Here is a 16,478-nt window from a genome sequence, read left to right as displayed (position 1 = left end):
ACCTAGTCCCTCTACTACTCTGAATCAAACAGAAATACTTAAGCAATGTGAGTAAACCTCTCAAAGACATTGTACACTAAAATTAAAGAGAAGGGTAAGCAAACTTTTCTTCTGGGAAAACAGAAATAGTACAATATTCCATTCTTTTCCCAGAGTAATTTTTCTCTTGTTCTCTTCAACATGGATAAATTTATACCCTCAAGACAAATTTGGGCTAATGGTCAAAAATACACACACAAAATTTTTAGACAGCTTTTTCAAACTCATATGTAGCTTAAGTAAGGACTTCTCTTTCAGAACATGAAGATATTTTGTATCTTCCTTTTCTTTTTGCAGTGTTAAGAAGACCCTAGATTTTATTTATCAATCATTTCATTTGCCCATAGCAGAGTCCTGTCACTTTCTCTTACTTCGCTCCCCCAAATCTTCAGTATAGTCCGAAGACTCCCAAAGCTCCCTGTTCTTTGCATGTCATATCACTGTCTACTTTACCAAGAGAAAAGCGGTCATCCAGTGTGACTTTCATATTTTCTCTATATGCAAAATCTTTATTCATATTAATATCACTACTGTCGCAAAAGAAAGAATTTACCATCTTTACAAAGATAAACTGCATGCCTGATCTTCTCTGTGTTTACTTTTTCTGGCATCATCCTTCAACAGATTTTTTTTTCTATTTTCAGATTACATAGATTCCTTCCCTTCTGTCTATAAACATGCTTATATGTCCTCCCTTCCTGAAAACAAACAAAAAAGAAAGGCAAGTCTTCAACAGTACTCCATGTATCTCTTTCACTGTCCTACCAAGCATCATGAAAATGCAAACAAATTTTTTGCCAATTTCTCACTTCCCAATCACTCTTTAAAGCTGCAGTCTTTATTCCCTTCCAATAAATTCTAATGAATCTGTTCCCAAAAAGTAAACCAATGATTCCTAATACCCAAATACATTTTTAATTATCTGAGACCCTGAAAATTTTCAGATTTCTTCCTGAATCTTCTTATCACTTCTTTGGACCTAATTTGAGATGTCTACCTTTATTTCTGAGTTACAACCTCTAGAGCTGAGGTCAGGAATCTGCATTTTTAGTAAACTCTGTAAGCATTGCTAACAAACATGAAAGATAGAGAATTATTGGTCTAAGAGCTAAAGAAACATAAGAAAACAACTTGGTTAAACAACAATGATCTGCTGCCAGAAAAAAATCCTACTTTAATAGTCGATTGAAAACATTTGTCATTTTCTTCTTTTCATTATCAGATTATAAGCTGAATATCAAGGTTGCATGAAGAGTTGGGACTTATTACATTTTTTAAAGGGTCATAAAAGATTGGAGCCATTTTAATTAAAAGTACCAGTACAACCATAATTGGAGAAGTATCACTAGAAAAATTTGTTTATTAGAACCTTGATACTATTTTATTTGAACAAATGTCTAGAGACCTTCATTTACTTTGTCGATCCCCTTGGGTTAGCTGCTTGGTGAACAATAAGACCGCCCATTTCACTCGCTGACCAATTTTTAGGAGTCACCAAGGGAGGTTGGGTTATTTTGCAGAAAAGCTCTCTCCTATGAACTATTCACTAACACTCCTAGATTTTTCAGCCTAGTTCAAACTGAAATAAATGCTAATAATGTTAAAGGACTGTTTCCTTTTCACCTCTAAACATTGCTTCAATTGCTTAAGAATAATTCAGTGATGTTAAGCAGGATAATTGTCATATTGAACCAGTTTCTAAGACAGATACAGCAAGTATCAGAAAACAGACATTTACAGATATATCTTGTAAATAAAATGGCTGAAATTACCAGTGTGGGCTTAGATGGGAAAAAAATGGATTTAGGACAGATGCTCTAAAATTGAATTCCAACACTACTTCACGTCATCTGTGTAAGTCTAGACAAGAACCTTGGTTCAGAGTTTCCTCATTTACAAAACAAAAAGGAACAGATATTTAATGTGCCTACTTCATAGAATTTCTATTAAGAGTCTAATGCATATCAACTATCAGAATCATGTTTTTATATAGTCACAAAAACAAAACAAAACCATAACTATTAAACAACTATTTAACTGCAAAAGGTTGTTTTGCTATAAAAAAGACAGTTTTAGGGCAAAAGCAACTCAAGTATTTTCATACTGACTTCTCTGTCAGCTCTTTCTAAGGCTGGTAGATGAAGCATATCAAAAGACCATACATTAAATGAGTATGAATAAAAAGAAAATGAATGCTGAAATTGAAAAAGAAAATATTGGTAGAAGTAGTTTAGAGTCAAGCATGTAAACAAATGCCAAGATAAGCATAAAGCAATAAGTTATAATTTACTTTTAAATAAACAGGTTATAAAAGACAGAATTAAAAATTTAACATTCAAATAAAATCTGTGTACATACATGCACAACCAAATTTATCAGATATTGAAAATTAATCATTCCACTAAAAAATAGCTTCAGTTGTTCATTTTCTTTTTAAGAAAAACTAAATTATCAAATATAAACTATTAATTTCTTCAGTAGATGTTTTACATCTATATTTTCAAAGCCATCTTATGCTGATAACTTTGACACTGAATAATAAGAAAGGTTTAAAATTTTTTCACAGTAGATAAAAATGAAATTTTAATAGCATAGTTCATTTCATTGAATCATGTTTTGAAGATGGCTGATAAAGGATCATTGAAAAATTCATAGCATTCTAGAATATTCTATTAACTGGAACATTCAATTCTTAATCAATCTGAATGAACAATAATTCACAGCATACTACCTAGCCCTCATTTCTTCCTCATTATGATTACACATTCCTTCAAGCCAAAGGATCTATTTGTGTAATAGGTATGAATGCAGAACTTGAAGTCAGACACATCTGACTTTGAATCCTCTCATTCTTCCTACTCGAAGAACAGTCTTTATACAGGGAGCATCAGCCTCACTTGGGAGCTCATGAGAAATACAGTATCTCTGGCCAGATTTACTTAATGAAAATCTGCATTTTAATTAACAACCAGTGAACTAAATGCAACATGTTAAAGTTTGAAAGGCACTGACATACACTGCTTATTAGATACATTTCCTTGAGTGAGTTACAGGAATCCTCAAAGACCCAGTTTCCTCATTGAAAAATGAGACTAATAATGATGTTTAGAGCTTAGAATTACTGTGAGAAATAATTAGACAATGCTACTTGGTCAACAATAAGATCTACCTGGTATTAAATTTTATCACCTAACTCAAACTTGTGTATTCATGATTTTTTCTGATGTATTTACTTATGGAATTACATCAGTACCCCATCCAGGTAAATTAAAGCTCCTTTAATCCAGAAGTCACCTAGAGTATAAACCTACAACAAAAATCCAAGTACATTAATAATACCATCTTGCATTCATTTGCAGCACAATGTAGCACCTGTTTTTCATTTTCAATTAGCCTCAAAATATTTCTCTTTTAAATGTGTTTTCTGTTTTTATGGAGTCAAAAAAGTTAAATAAAGAATTTAGTTTGAAAACAAACATGAATCTTTCTCCCTGACACAAAATCTAACCAATTCTACATTTAATTAATCACTGTGTTTTCTGTGTCCGCCATCATGCACTTAAGCTAGTCACTGATCCCCCAAAGGACTCAAATAATACACATACACCCCCACCCACTAGATGTCTGGAGCTTCAGTTCCAAATTATAAAAATAAAGTCTAAATAGGCTCCCATTTTAATCCAGTTACAGCAAGAATCCTATTTCATTCTATGACCTTTTCCAGGGGATTCTGATGTCCAGATAAACTGCTTCCCACATCTGGAGGAAAGATTTAGGTGATGAAATCAATACAAATGGAATGATTTTTACACTGTCATTAGTGAATATTAATCACTTTAGTAGAAAGTATATTATTTTTGTTAGATAATCCTTTATTGAAAACACACTTTACATCATAAATAGTGTTTAAAATTGGTATTCACGTACCCAAAACTGCAAGTAACAATGCTTTGAATCTTCCAGTCATGAAAGCTTATCTTACCTTGACTTACTCATTTATGTATTTCTGAAAATTTAAATGTTTCAACTTCTGGCAATATGGCATACCAAATATCCCAAAGACCCTCCTGCTTCTTCACAACAAAATATGAATATTTCAAGAAACATAAAGACTTGTAGGCATCAAAAATCAGCAAGGAAAATTTCTGAGTGCTGAATACATATAAAAATATAGTAAGCTCAAAATATGAACTGTGAGTAAACCCAAAATTCAGTGGTGTCCTGGGACAAGTACCTGTCACAGTGCTGAGATTTGTAGTTTAAGAGGAGCTAAACTTAAGCTCCAGCACTATATCTAACAAAAGATGTATAAGAACTTTACAAAAAAATTTTGACTTACTGAATGGCATAAAGACATTGTTAAATGGAAAGATCTCACATTTATAAACAAAAAGTATCATATCAATTCCTCCCCATCTGGTCTAAGTCAATGTAACACCAATCAAAATCCCAGTAAATATTTTTGTAGTTACCATGTTGATCTAAAATTTAAAGAAAACTTAAAGGTTCAAGAATACTCAAGATCTTTCTGAAGAAGATGCTGCTAAAGGACTGTGCCTACCAGATATCTAGCTTGATAAAAGGAACTCACTGGGATAAGACAAACTATTTAATAAATGGCCCTAGGAAAATTCGTTAGAAAATATTTCATTTGGATTGCAGCCTGAAAGCATATACTGATATTAGTTACAGGTGAATTAAATAAATCTGAAAGACATAGACCATTTCAGAATAAAATATAAAGAAGATATTTATAACTTCGATGTAGGGAAGGATTTCTTAAACAAAACACAGTACAAAATACTTATAACTTTTCATAAAACTAACTTTGCAATAAAATTAAGAACTCATTTTATCAAAATATACCATAAAGACAATGAAAAGTCAAGTTATAAACTGGAAAAAGATGTTTCCATCTTATACAATTTAAGTGAACTAACATGAAGAATAAAAAACTTACAAATCAATCAGAAAAATTTAAATATGCAAGAGATGTGTATTTCACTGAAGAGGAAGCAAAAATGGTGAATGAACATAAAACAAGATATCTATCTTGTTAGTTATAAGCTCAAGTACCATTTCACACCCACTGATTGCCTATAATTAAGAAGTCTGACATTGCCTCTCATGGCCAGAATATGGACAAATGGGCACTCATATTGCTAGTGGAGGTCTACAGTGATACAACTGTTTTGAAAAACAATTATCACACTCTTTCAAGCTGACTTTGTGAATACCCTACAGTCTAATGACTCTACACTCATGCATTGACCCTACAGATATTCCTGCACATGTGTACCAGAAGACCTGGTCCAGAAAACTTTGCAGCACTATTCAAAGAAACACCCCTTTGGAAACAATTCAAATTATAATTTGCCAACAAAGAATAAATAAATTGAGAAATATCCTGACAAAATAATATTTTACTGAATTACAGCTAACTACAAACATTCAGATAAATGATGCAAACATAATGTTCACGAACACTGAAGAAAGCAATTCGATGATGACTACATAAAATATAATGGATTTTAATAGAGCTGAAAAACAAGGAAACTAACAAATATCTTGTTTAGCACAGCATGTAATGTGAGGTACAACCCTTTTTGAAAAGCAAAGCAAGTACTAATCAAATATCTAGCATACTGGTGACCTCTACCAGGGAAGCACCTTGAACTAAGAGCATACTACAAAGATAGCTTTAAGGATGCTGGCAGTATTTATGGGGTTTATGTTGTATGATAGATTTAGATATTGTTATTATGCATCACAACTTATGTTTCTGTAAACAGATGTCTGTACCATTCCTATGGTATATATATATAGTAAATAGACATATATATATAGTAAATAGACATATATATATATAGTAAATAGACATATATATATAGTAAATATACTATTCCTATGTACCAAAACCACCTAAAATAAAAAATAATTAGAAATAAGCTGATAATTTTGGATTTGCAATGAAACAATGATATCTCAGCCTTTATGAACATAGTTTCCAAGGTAAAGAACACATACTAAGAAAATAAAGAATGAAAAATAAATAACAAATAATGGAAAACAATAAAAAGAACAGATCCAATTTAAACTCACCACCAGAGCTTTAGATCTGTTGCTTAGAAGTTTCTCAATATCTCTGGCTGCAATTTCCACCAGCTGGCGTGCATTATTTGGTTCCACGGTATACAAATCTTGGTATTTCTCATAAATCTGTGTGAAGTGAAAAGTTGGTTAGAACAGTAGTTGCTTATCTGGCTCGTAAGTTCACATTAGAATGTATTTAAAATCATAAATAATTAATTGGAAAGACCCACCCTTTCTTCTCTTGATCTTTTTGGAGTTTAAGTGTATCAAAAAAATAAATACATATATATATATGTAAAATAAATACATATATATATATATGTGTGTGTGTGTGTGTATATGTATGTATATGTATATATTAATTTTCTATAAGACTACCAGCTCACCAAAACAGTATGTCATGTTAACAGGCTGTAAAACATCACGTATCACAATTGTTTGTGTATGGGATTTTGTGACTTGAAACTGGACCCACCCTCAAAACCTGGTATTAACTGCCATCAGCATTTTTTTTAAAGGGAGGCCATTTTAGAAAACAGGAGAAGGAAGCACAGGAGGTCAAACCTGGAGGATGTGTGTAGTGAACAAAGGTAGGAGGGGGAAAGTGATGAAAATGTATTGAGGATGACTTCCAGTTGTTCTCCCTCTTGAAACCAGAGAAGCTAAAGCATAAGCTGCTAAACCTGGAGAGGGAAAGCAGCTGGGAGGGAGGGAGGGAATGGGAGATGAAGACAATGAAGCCCCTGCTAAATAAGACTCATCCAGATGACACAGGGACCTCAATTCACAGACAGAAGAGTTGAAGGTCACTGAGGTCTATCTACATTAAAGTTTGGCTAAAATTGTAATAGTGTGAATATTTTTTATCAAGTTGAATGTCTGGTGTGTGTTTGTCTTAATCACTGAATCAAACCATACACAGAGTAAAGAAAAGCCCGACTCCATTTCTGGCTCACGTTAGTGTCAATACAAGGATTTCCATAGGGTGGAATAAGATGCACCTGGTTTGCAGAGCCTGTACACTCCTGGCAGAAGAGGAAGAATTAAAGAAAACGGAGGAAAAACCAGAGACCGTGTTGGTGGCTGGAGGGCTGAGCCGAGAAGGAAATCCCTTATGCCTCCAACAGATGGGCTGCACATGCGTGACTAAACCATCTTTGAAAGCCAGGGCCTGGCAGGTTTTCACTGTCTTCTGAGATGTGAATCCAGGCACATGCAGGAACCAGTCAGCCCTGCTTTGTCTGGCACAACTCCAGCTTTCTGCATTACTACCAACAGGTTCTGCAGCCTGGTCCCAGCTGAGCACGGATGCTACTGGTGAACATTGGTTTCCAACAGACAGATAAATATGCTAAAACAGAGCACATTAATTTTCCATGGATGTTTTAAATAAGTAATTAAAAATCAATAATTTAGAAATCTTTAAATCAAGCTTTTACTTCTAAAGTTGTTTGACTTCTTCAAACTATGAGGTTTTTCCCCTACTCGTTTTAATTCTGACCACGCAGGTTCTCATTCCAGCTATGTAGGGTACAATAATTTAGTCCTATAAAATCCCTATGTTTAGTTTCATTCAGGATTCCTGCGGATTACTGGATTGCTTATGCTTTATGCTAAGATTACTTAGTCCTATTTTAAAGATCAGTTTATCCATGAAGAATTCCATCCAACCCAAGGATCTCTTCCAAGGATCTTTTTTATTTCAGCCTGAAATTATATCCAGGAACATGGCTCCTGAATAGATTGATTGATGGGGTGCAACAGACAAACTTCAACAGCATTGTAATTGATCCAGGAGACTGGCAGTAAAACCAACAGAGCTAATTGATGTGAAAGGCAGCTGCGCTTTGTGCCATCAATACCTTCTTCATTTCCACACGAGGTTTACTTCCTCCCTGTGGTGCAGCAACTACAATATAAGTCTGGGTTGGTGGGGATTCTTTCTGGACGACTGGTACGGGATCTGTGCTTACATTACGTACTACAGACAATGTCATTTAGGAAGTCACTACCTACACAAGCCAGACGTATTAGAGGTTCTTTAAAGAATGAATGAATGAAATAAATCAGAAGAAACCATTTAGTTTAAATAGGTACATATCTTCTCAAACTCTGGTTTTGTTTTGTTTTTTCAGAAAATCTATATCACAAATGAACTTGAAATAAATGAAGTTAAGGAAGCTTAAGTCTCAGCCCCTGTGTAAATATCCTGCTATACTTTTTTATGTATAAAACCATACCTGAAATGTTTTCATAAGGAAAAAAACAAATTAAAAAATGAACTAAAATTGACCCACCAAAAGATCTAGCTCTTGCATTTGATGCTAAAGTGTACAGTGTTCTTTACTCCTGCCTGAGGCATTGTGAAGATTCTTGCAGGGTCTCCTGGTAAATGTACAGTAAACAATTTTCAGAGTAGAAGATTCACAAGGATTTTTAAGATCACCTATTTTCATAATGCACATACTTACATTCTTTCCACCCCTAAGTTACATGCTAACATATGAATGTTTTAAAGAGAGCCTTCCTTCAGTATCTTTTCTTTTCCTCTTCCTAGTTTTTTCCCCCTTTAAAAAAAATTAATAATTATCTTCTTTGCCATTTTAGCTACTTTCTTTTCTGAAAGAAAAAAAACAGCCCAGGGAAAATAATATGAGCTTTTGACACCAGGCACAGCTCCATTCAGATCACATGTTAACCCCTCACGTGCTGTGCAACACTAGCTTCCATTTCTTCTACTGGAAAGAAAGCAGCATCGCCATATGAAGAGAATCTAAGAGATGATGTTTTTTCTCCTGACTAATATACTAACATATTTTAATTTTTCTGTAGCAAGTCCTCTCACAGCCATCCTTGATACAAGTTTTGACAAAAAGAATACTTGCCACCTATACATTCTTTCTTATAATTTGAATTAACTGGCTTTACTGTTCTTTCACTATTACATTCACAGACAAGTTTTACTCTGATGACAATAGAGAATATGGTTTTCCTAACTTTTTCACTGGAAACTTCTAAGTCTCTTTGTCTAATTGAGTCCATAGTTCCAAGATAATCTTCAGATTAATGCACTTAAAAATCACCTCAAATGTACTATCTAAAAAATGACAGCACTCATTGATACAATTGCCTATAAACCTAATACCTAAGGAAACGTTTCAGAAATCCTAACACTTTAGTATTATGTCATGGAATAATACCGATACCCCAGAGATGCTTACTGAAAATTAAACATGCTTCCAAGTTTTAGATGACCTAGAAGATTATATTAGCAATCATTTTCACATATATTATATCATTTACTCACTTTAAGAAACTTAAAAAATACTTAATACTTAATTAGCCATTGTATTAATGAGACTACTAGGATTCAGGCTCTGGAATATTAGAGTGGAAGGAATTTGAATCTGATTTCGCACGATACAGGAGCAAACCACTGAGCAGGGCAGCAGCAGGTGAAATGGTAATGTGGTATGTTTAGGCAAAGTGAGTCTGCAGCGCTACTCTATGCCCAGGGGTTCCTCTGATTTCAGCAGAATGTGAGGAAACAGGAAAAACCCTTAGGATGAGTAAGAAAAATAGTCAGGAATTAAGGATCTGTATGTGTGCTAGGAGACTGCCTCCAGCAGGATCAATGGGACCCCAGTGCAGAGACTGAGGGGTGGACAGACGGAAGCAGAGGTTCAGCTGGAACATGATAGTGCAAACCACTCAGAGCTGAGAGGTCCTATTCAAGCTAAGGAGACTGGCGCCAAGTTGTTTGTAAAAATCACATTCAAGTATCTATGCCAAGAGAATAGAAGAGTTCAAATATACCAGACATCTTGTCCTATAAGTTGCTCCTTGCAACTAAAGTCTAAAGTCAAGAACATTAGAGAGTATTGAAAGGGACTGGAACTTGGAATTTATTAAATCCATAATTGACCACAAAAGGCTGTTCTGAACTGAAAGAGACTAAAGTTGAAATGGTGAGACTAATTTTTGTTCCCCTCCTGGGAGGGAGAACGGCAGCTCATGAGTAAGTGAAGTTCCCTAAAGAGAAACATAGTCAAATTTCTGCATATTAAATTTGAAATATGTAAGTTCTGACAACCACTTTTCTCAATACTTGTACATTTACTTCTCTCCCATGGAACTTGTTCTGAATAAGCAATCAACATCTCTGCCATGCCCACAGCCAGCCTTTTTTTGAATTGAAATACAATTGATATACAATATTATATTGGTTTCAGATGTACAACATAGTGATTTGATAATTATACATATTACTAAAGGATCACCACTGTAAGTATAGTGACTCCCTACTCCAAGACACTTCAATATCACTAGTTAAAGTCTCTATGCTGTAGCTCCATTCCTATGACTAACTTATTTTATAACTTGAAGTTTGTACCTCTTTATCCCCTTCACCTATTTTACCCATCCCCCAACATCCCCTCCCCTGTGGACCAGCAGTCTGTTGTCAATATTTATAGGTCTGGAGTTTTTCTGTTTTGCTTTTTAGATTCCATATGTAAGTGAAATCATGGGGTATTTGTCTTTCTCTGTCTGTTATTTCACTTAGCATGTTATCCTCTAGGTCCATTCATGTTGTCACACATGGCAGCATTTCCCTTTGTTACGGCTTAATAATCTTCCATTGTGTATATTTACCACATCTTCTTTATCTATTCATCTATTGATAGACACTTGGGCAGCTTCCATATCTTGGCTATTGTAAATAAAGCTGAAATAACATGGGTGTGCATGTATTTTTTTTCAAATGAACCACAGCCAGCTTTCTAGGGGAAATTTTGCCTTGGAGAGTCCCTGTTGAAAGAGAAGGCTTGGAGTTTCCTTATAAATGGGTAACAGTATTCTAATGTATGGCCTTGCCCCTGGCCCCTGACTAATTGCATCAGGACATATCAGACCTAGAAGCAGTTAACTTCTGAATCAATGGCATGTGAGGGGCCAGATACAAAAGATCTGTATAAATAGTGATCATACACTGAACCAAACAGATTCTCCCACCATAGGACTACAAGAGCATAAGAGGCAAAAACAAAAAGACTAGTGAGAAGAAAACAGTATTCAGATTCTAAGGAGTGACAGAAATGATAAATGGTAGGCAGAATAATAGCTTTCCAAAGCTATCCACAGCCCAGCTCCCAGAGCCTGCGAACATGCTGCTACACGGCAATGGGGAATTATGTTCGCAGACGAAATCAGGTTCTGCCAATCAGCTGACCTTAAACAGATTATCCTGGATGGTCCTGATGATTCCTATGTAATTACAAGGGTCCTTAAAAACTGGAAGGAACATGTGAGTAAACGAGAAAACCAGAGAGATGGCAGCATGAGAAGAAATCATCCTAATGTTGCTGACTTTGATGGAGGAAAGGAGCCAAGGAAAGGATTTCTGATCTGCAGAACTGTAAAATAATAAATCTGTGCTGGGTCAAGCCAAAAAATTTATGCTTTAAACCATGAATTTACATGCCAATCTAACAAAAAACTAACACAGTGAGCTAGTTACAAAGGGCACCCAGCTGAGGGCGATGGTGAGATCAGCCTGGGGCTGCCGTGGCTCCCCACGGGTCCCCCACCAGCCTCCCACCGACCGAAGACCTTCTGACGCCTGAGTTCTCACTGAATCCCAGGCCCTTCCTAATCTCCCTCATACACGTTATCTTTATTCATATAAATAATTCCACAATAAAATGCCCATGATTCACTCTTCCAAAAACTAAAAATGCTACGACCATGTTTTGAAGGCTGTGGTTAACATTATTTATTAATTACCACTTACCACTTTCACATCATTAGCCATTAGATCCATTTCATTTATATGAAAAATTAGCTCTATTGTATGAAATACACTATTTCCTTTAGCCTTTATGAAACAGTGAAATTATCTCAGCACTCCCACTGCAACCTTCACAATCTTGTGGGATTCTGAGAAGAAAGTCTAGATAGGAAACCTAAAAATATCAAAATAGATATGTATACATGGTGTAAAAATATAGATGAATTGGATGAGTAAATATGATTCCACCTCACAATAATGAGACGTGGGATTGAAAGAAAATGTAACATTTTAACTACCCCCATCATTCTAATTTCACTATATCTGTATTTATTGACTAATAGGAGTATATTCATGTGTCTTCAATACTAATGCAGGCAAGAAAAAAGATTCATTGCCTCTTCAACTGCTTTAGATGCTCACAAAATGAATTTCACTTACTTTAGTTGAATTTTGCAATGTGGGATGGTTTGGTTACCTTTTTCTTCTTTACAAAGTGCTCCGTGGGCTTCTGAACTACTTGTTCCCTAGCAACTGAGAATGTCTTGATTCTAAAAAGACTTGTGGGTAGTAACACAAAACAATAATATAAAGTTCTTTCTTGGTCACTTTCAAGGATCAAAGTCCCCTTACCTGAAGAATCTCACAATGATTCAAAAGCATCATAAACTCTTTTTATTTGTCATAAATCTTATTATCATCTAAGCAGGACAACAAAGAGAGATGCTGAGATATGTGATAAGGCCTTCATCTAAGGTAAAGAGCAACTGAGATGAGATCTGAATTGGTGTTAGAATATTCTCTACCAACAACAAAAACAAAACCTACCTTTCTCCTCTGAAAATTAGCTGAGCTAAAAAAATGAAATTTTCAATAGAAGAATATGCAATGTTTCCTAACACCTGACTTCTTCAAACTCTCCCTTCCTCTTCTTTAACTAAAAGAGTAAATGATGCAATCTCTCAAACAAGTGTCAAGCTTTTAAGATGTCCTACTATTTTATACTCCTTACTACATTGTCATTTGTGTTTAGCACAGTAGGTAAAGGTAACTTCAAGTGACTTAGAGCCCTTTTTTTTTTCCTTTCCCTACAACCTATCATTTTGAGACAGGATACTACCTTTGACCTTTTTATGGCTTGAGGTCTTTATTTTGCTACCTTTAAGCATATGCAAAATTCAGCTAATAAATATACTTTACTAAGTATCATGTTTACTATGTATTTCCTATTTCCCTTAACCAGAATGTACATTTCAAGAGGGCAGAGATTTTTGCCTGTTAACTGGTACAAGCCCAGTACATAATACAGTGCCTGCATGTAGCAGTCACCCAGTAAATACTGGTGGCATGAATTAGTGAATGGGCACTGATACTGGGTACTGCATGAGGCTCTGCTCGGAATGAAATGCAGAATTACAACAACTTTTTCTTTGTACTTTAAAATCACTATCTTGAATCGAAAAAAATAAGGCTATGTAAGGTGCTATGCAGTTACCTAATGAAATATAAATATACCTAAATGATAATTAAACTTTAATAATAAACACACAAAAGAAGGTAATAATCAATATGAAGAATATTAGTGTTCCAATGAAGACATAAATTGTGCTGTCAGAATTCAAAGGAAAGTAAAACGCATGGGTTATAATTAATCAAAAAGGTAGGATGATAGCCACACTTCAGAGGAAATTTGCATAAGGGAGCAAAGAAATCAGAATGTGTGTGACACAGGAATTACTGGAAAATAAAGACTGAAAGGCAAATTGGGTCACTATTATGAATTTTGCTGCTATAAAATTCAGGGTATTGGTTTAGAGCTTATTATATAATCAACTCCATGCTATTTTAGACTGATGCCTAGCTCAGAACTCCTAGTATCTATTATAGCAATTAGTACATGGGGAAAATTCAAAATATAACACAGGCTTATTTACTATAAACATTATCCAAATACAAGTTTATACATATATGATGTTAAATACATAAAACGAACACAGCTTATTTACTATAAACATTATCCAAATACAAGTTTATACATATATGATGTTAAATACATAAAACGAACACATACACAATTAGTCATGTTCTCAAATTTATACTACATACTTCTCTGATGACAACTACATCAAACTCAATACTTCAATAATACTTTCCCTAGTCCTCCTATTCTTTCTATTTGATATGATATAGCTTCTTAGGTGGGACAGTATCAGGTTTCAAATGGGACATTATCTTGAGGAAGAACATTTTGGTAAAATGAGGTCAGAAGTAGTGAATGTTCCACAGCATATACTGCCACTTGTCCTCGTTCCTATTAACAAGAATTTAATGGTGACACCTTAAAGCAATATATTAAAAATACACAAAGAACTAGAACAAGCGACAACCACAAACAACGCCTGCTTAGTGTCTTCACACTATGCATACGAACACATAACGGCATTTAACCAGTAATGCAAATGAAATACTAGGGGTCATTCCTGGGAGACACTGAACTATAACGAAGACTAAGGTGAGCGTGAAAACCATTCATGGAAAGAACTTCTCAGTTCTTAGGTTGGAGACATCTCACGCATAAGGTATACTCTAAGTTTATCTGTAAGTATACTTAGAATTAAAATAAGAAAAACATTAAGATACATATAATACAATCTACCATTTAGGGTTTTGTTTTGTTTTAACTTCAAAGATTACCTAATAGCTTAGCCTCTCTCTCTTTGCATACCTGAAGCTATCTATATATGTATTGTGTATGTATTTTGACCAAAAAATTCACATGCAATTAAAAGTGGAAGAGATCATACTAGATTCTATTAAAACTAAATTAAAAAATAATCAAGCATAGGTTTAGTGAGCTGCTTGTTTCATGTTCCTAACCCCAAAAGACATAAACTCATTTCAACTGCCAACAAAAAAATTGTAGAAAGCATCAGTTTAATTTGCCCTTAACCATCATAACTTATTAACAAATTTCTAAAACAAAACTGCAACCCAGCAATGCTGATATTTACAATTAATACTCATTTTTTAAATTTCATATAGTTATTCTTTTCTCAAATTGTTTAGTCCTTCCAGAGCAGCTTCACAACCTCAGCACAGCAGACATCTGGCTGCATAATCATTATGGGTAACGTCTTATGCACTAAAGGGTGTTCAGCAGTAGGTGTGGCCTCTACACACTGATGCCAGTACCACTCACCCACTAACCCCAGTTGTGACCATCAAAAATGTTTCCAGGCATTGGTAAATGTCTCCTCAGGAACAAAACTGCTCCTGGCTGAAACCACTGCTTGAGATATAAAGACATCAAAGATGTCTTCACGGAAAATAAATAGATAGAAGCTGTATGTTGCATCCTGAGAGTGTGTAGTAGCAAATAATGGTCTTCTATGCCATTCATCTTCATTCTAGAGACAAAGATAACAACAGTTGGCTGCATCACTTATGAGTTTTTAGCTTCAATCTCTGTGTAAGCTCCTTTGCACAAGAAAAGTGCACAGCCACTATATATCACTCTGTAATTAGTATTACCAAACCATTAGGTTGCTACTTGGAGAAGCAATAAATAATAATTTATCTTTCACATAGTAGTATAACTTGAGAAAGTGTTAACTATTGATTCATAATGGTGGTAAGTTAAAAAAGAAAACATCTTAATAGTCATTCACTATTAATGTTTGTGAACCAATAGAACTTCACTTAGAACCCTGTTAATACTGTTATCAGAAAATCAGACATCCCCTTAGAATGTATTCTGTATCTTTGAAAATAAATGTAATTAACTACTGTTTAAAAAAAAATAGCTTCCTACTTTAAATCTCTAGTAGGTGAGTGAAGGGATCATACACTCTACTGATGGTACATTTGGCAGTCTAAAATAGATTCCTTTCAATTTACCCAAACAAGCAAAATCTCAGATTCAAAAAGACATATGCACCCCTATGTTTACTGCAGCACTATTTATAGTAGCCAAGATATGGAAGCAACCTAAGTGTCCATCAGTAGATGAATGGATAAAGAAGAGGTGGTACATATACACAATAGGATTCTATTCAGCATGATGAAAAAATCCTATCATTTACAACAACATGAATGGAGCTGGAGGATATTATGCTCAGTGAGAGAAGCCAAGTGGAGAAAGACAAGTACCAAATGATTTCCCTCATTTGTGGAGTATAACAATGAAGCAAAACTGAAGGAACAAAACAGCATCAGATTCACAGACTCCAAGAAGGGACTAGCGCTTACCAAAGGGAGGGTGGGTGGGGAGGGAGGGAGAAGGGGATTGTGGGGTATTAATGATTGGCACACATGGTGTTGGGGTGGGGGGGGTCACAGGGAAGACCGTATAGCACAGAGAAGACAAGTAGTGACTCTGTGACATCTTACTACACTGATGGACAGTAACTTCAATGGGGTATGGTGTGGACCTGATAATATGGGTGAATGTAGTAACCACAACGTTTTTCATGTGAAACTTTCATAAGAGTGTGTATTAATGATACCTTAATAAAAAATAAGTAAATAAATAAATAAAAATAGATTCCTTTCTACTTGG

General features: G+C 34.8%; 1 protein-coding gene across 15 annotated transcripts in view; it reads right to left on the bottom strand.

Moving 5' to 3' along the window:
• The window catches only part of CACNA2D1 (calcium voltage-gated channel auxiliary subunit alpha2delta 1), a 512,731-nt gene that overhangs the window by 385,850 nt on the left and 110,403 nt on the right, over window positions 1-16,478 (bottom strand). For all 15 annotated transcript variants that reach the window (XM_073238917.1, XM_073238921.1, XM_073238916.1 and 12 more), the window contains exon 3: window positions 6,142-6,258. In XM_073238917.1, the coding sequence (XP_073095018.1) occupies window positions 6,142-6,258 (117 nt within the window). The remainder of the gene's footprint in view (window positions 1-6,141; window positions 6,259-16,478) is intronic.

The sequence above is a fragment of the Manis javanica genome, chromosome 6, assembly GCF_040802235.1.
Source record: "Manis javanica isolate MJ-LG chromosome 6, MJ_LKY, whole genome shotgun sequence".
Taxonomy (NCBI): Eukaryota; Metazoa; Chordata; class Mammalia; order Pholidota; family Manidae; genus Manis; species Manis javanica.
The sequence above is the reverse complement of the archived record's forward strand: the minus strand, read 5'-3'. Positions and strand labels throughout refer to the sequence as shown.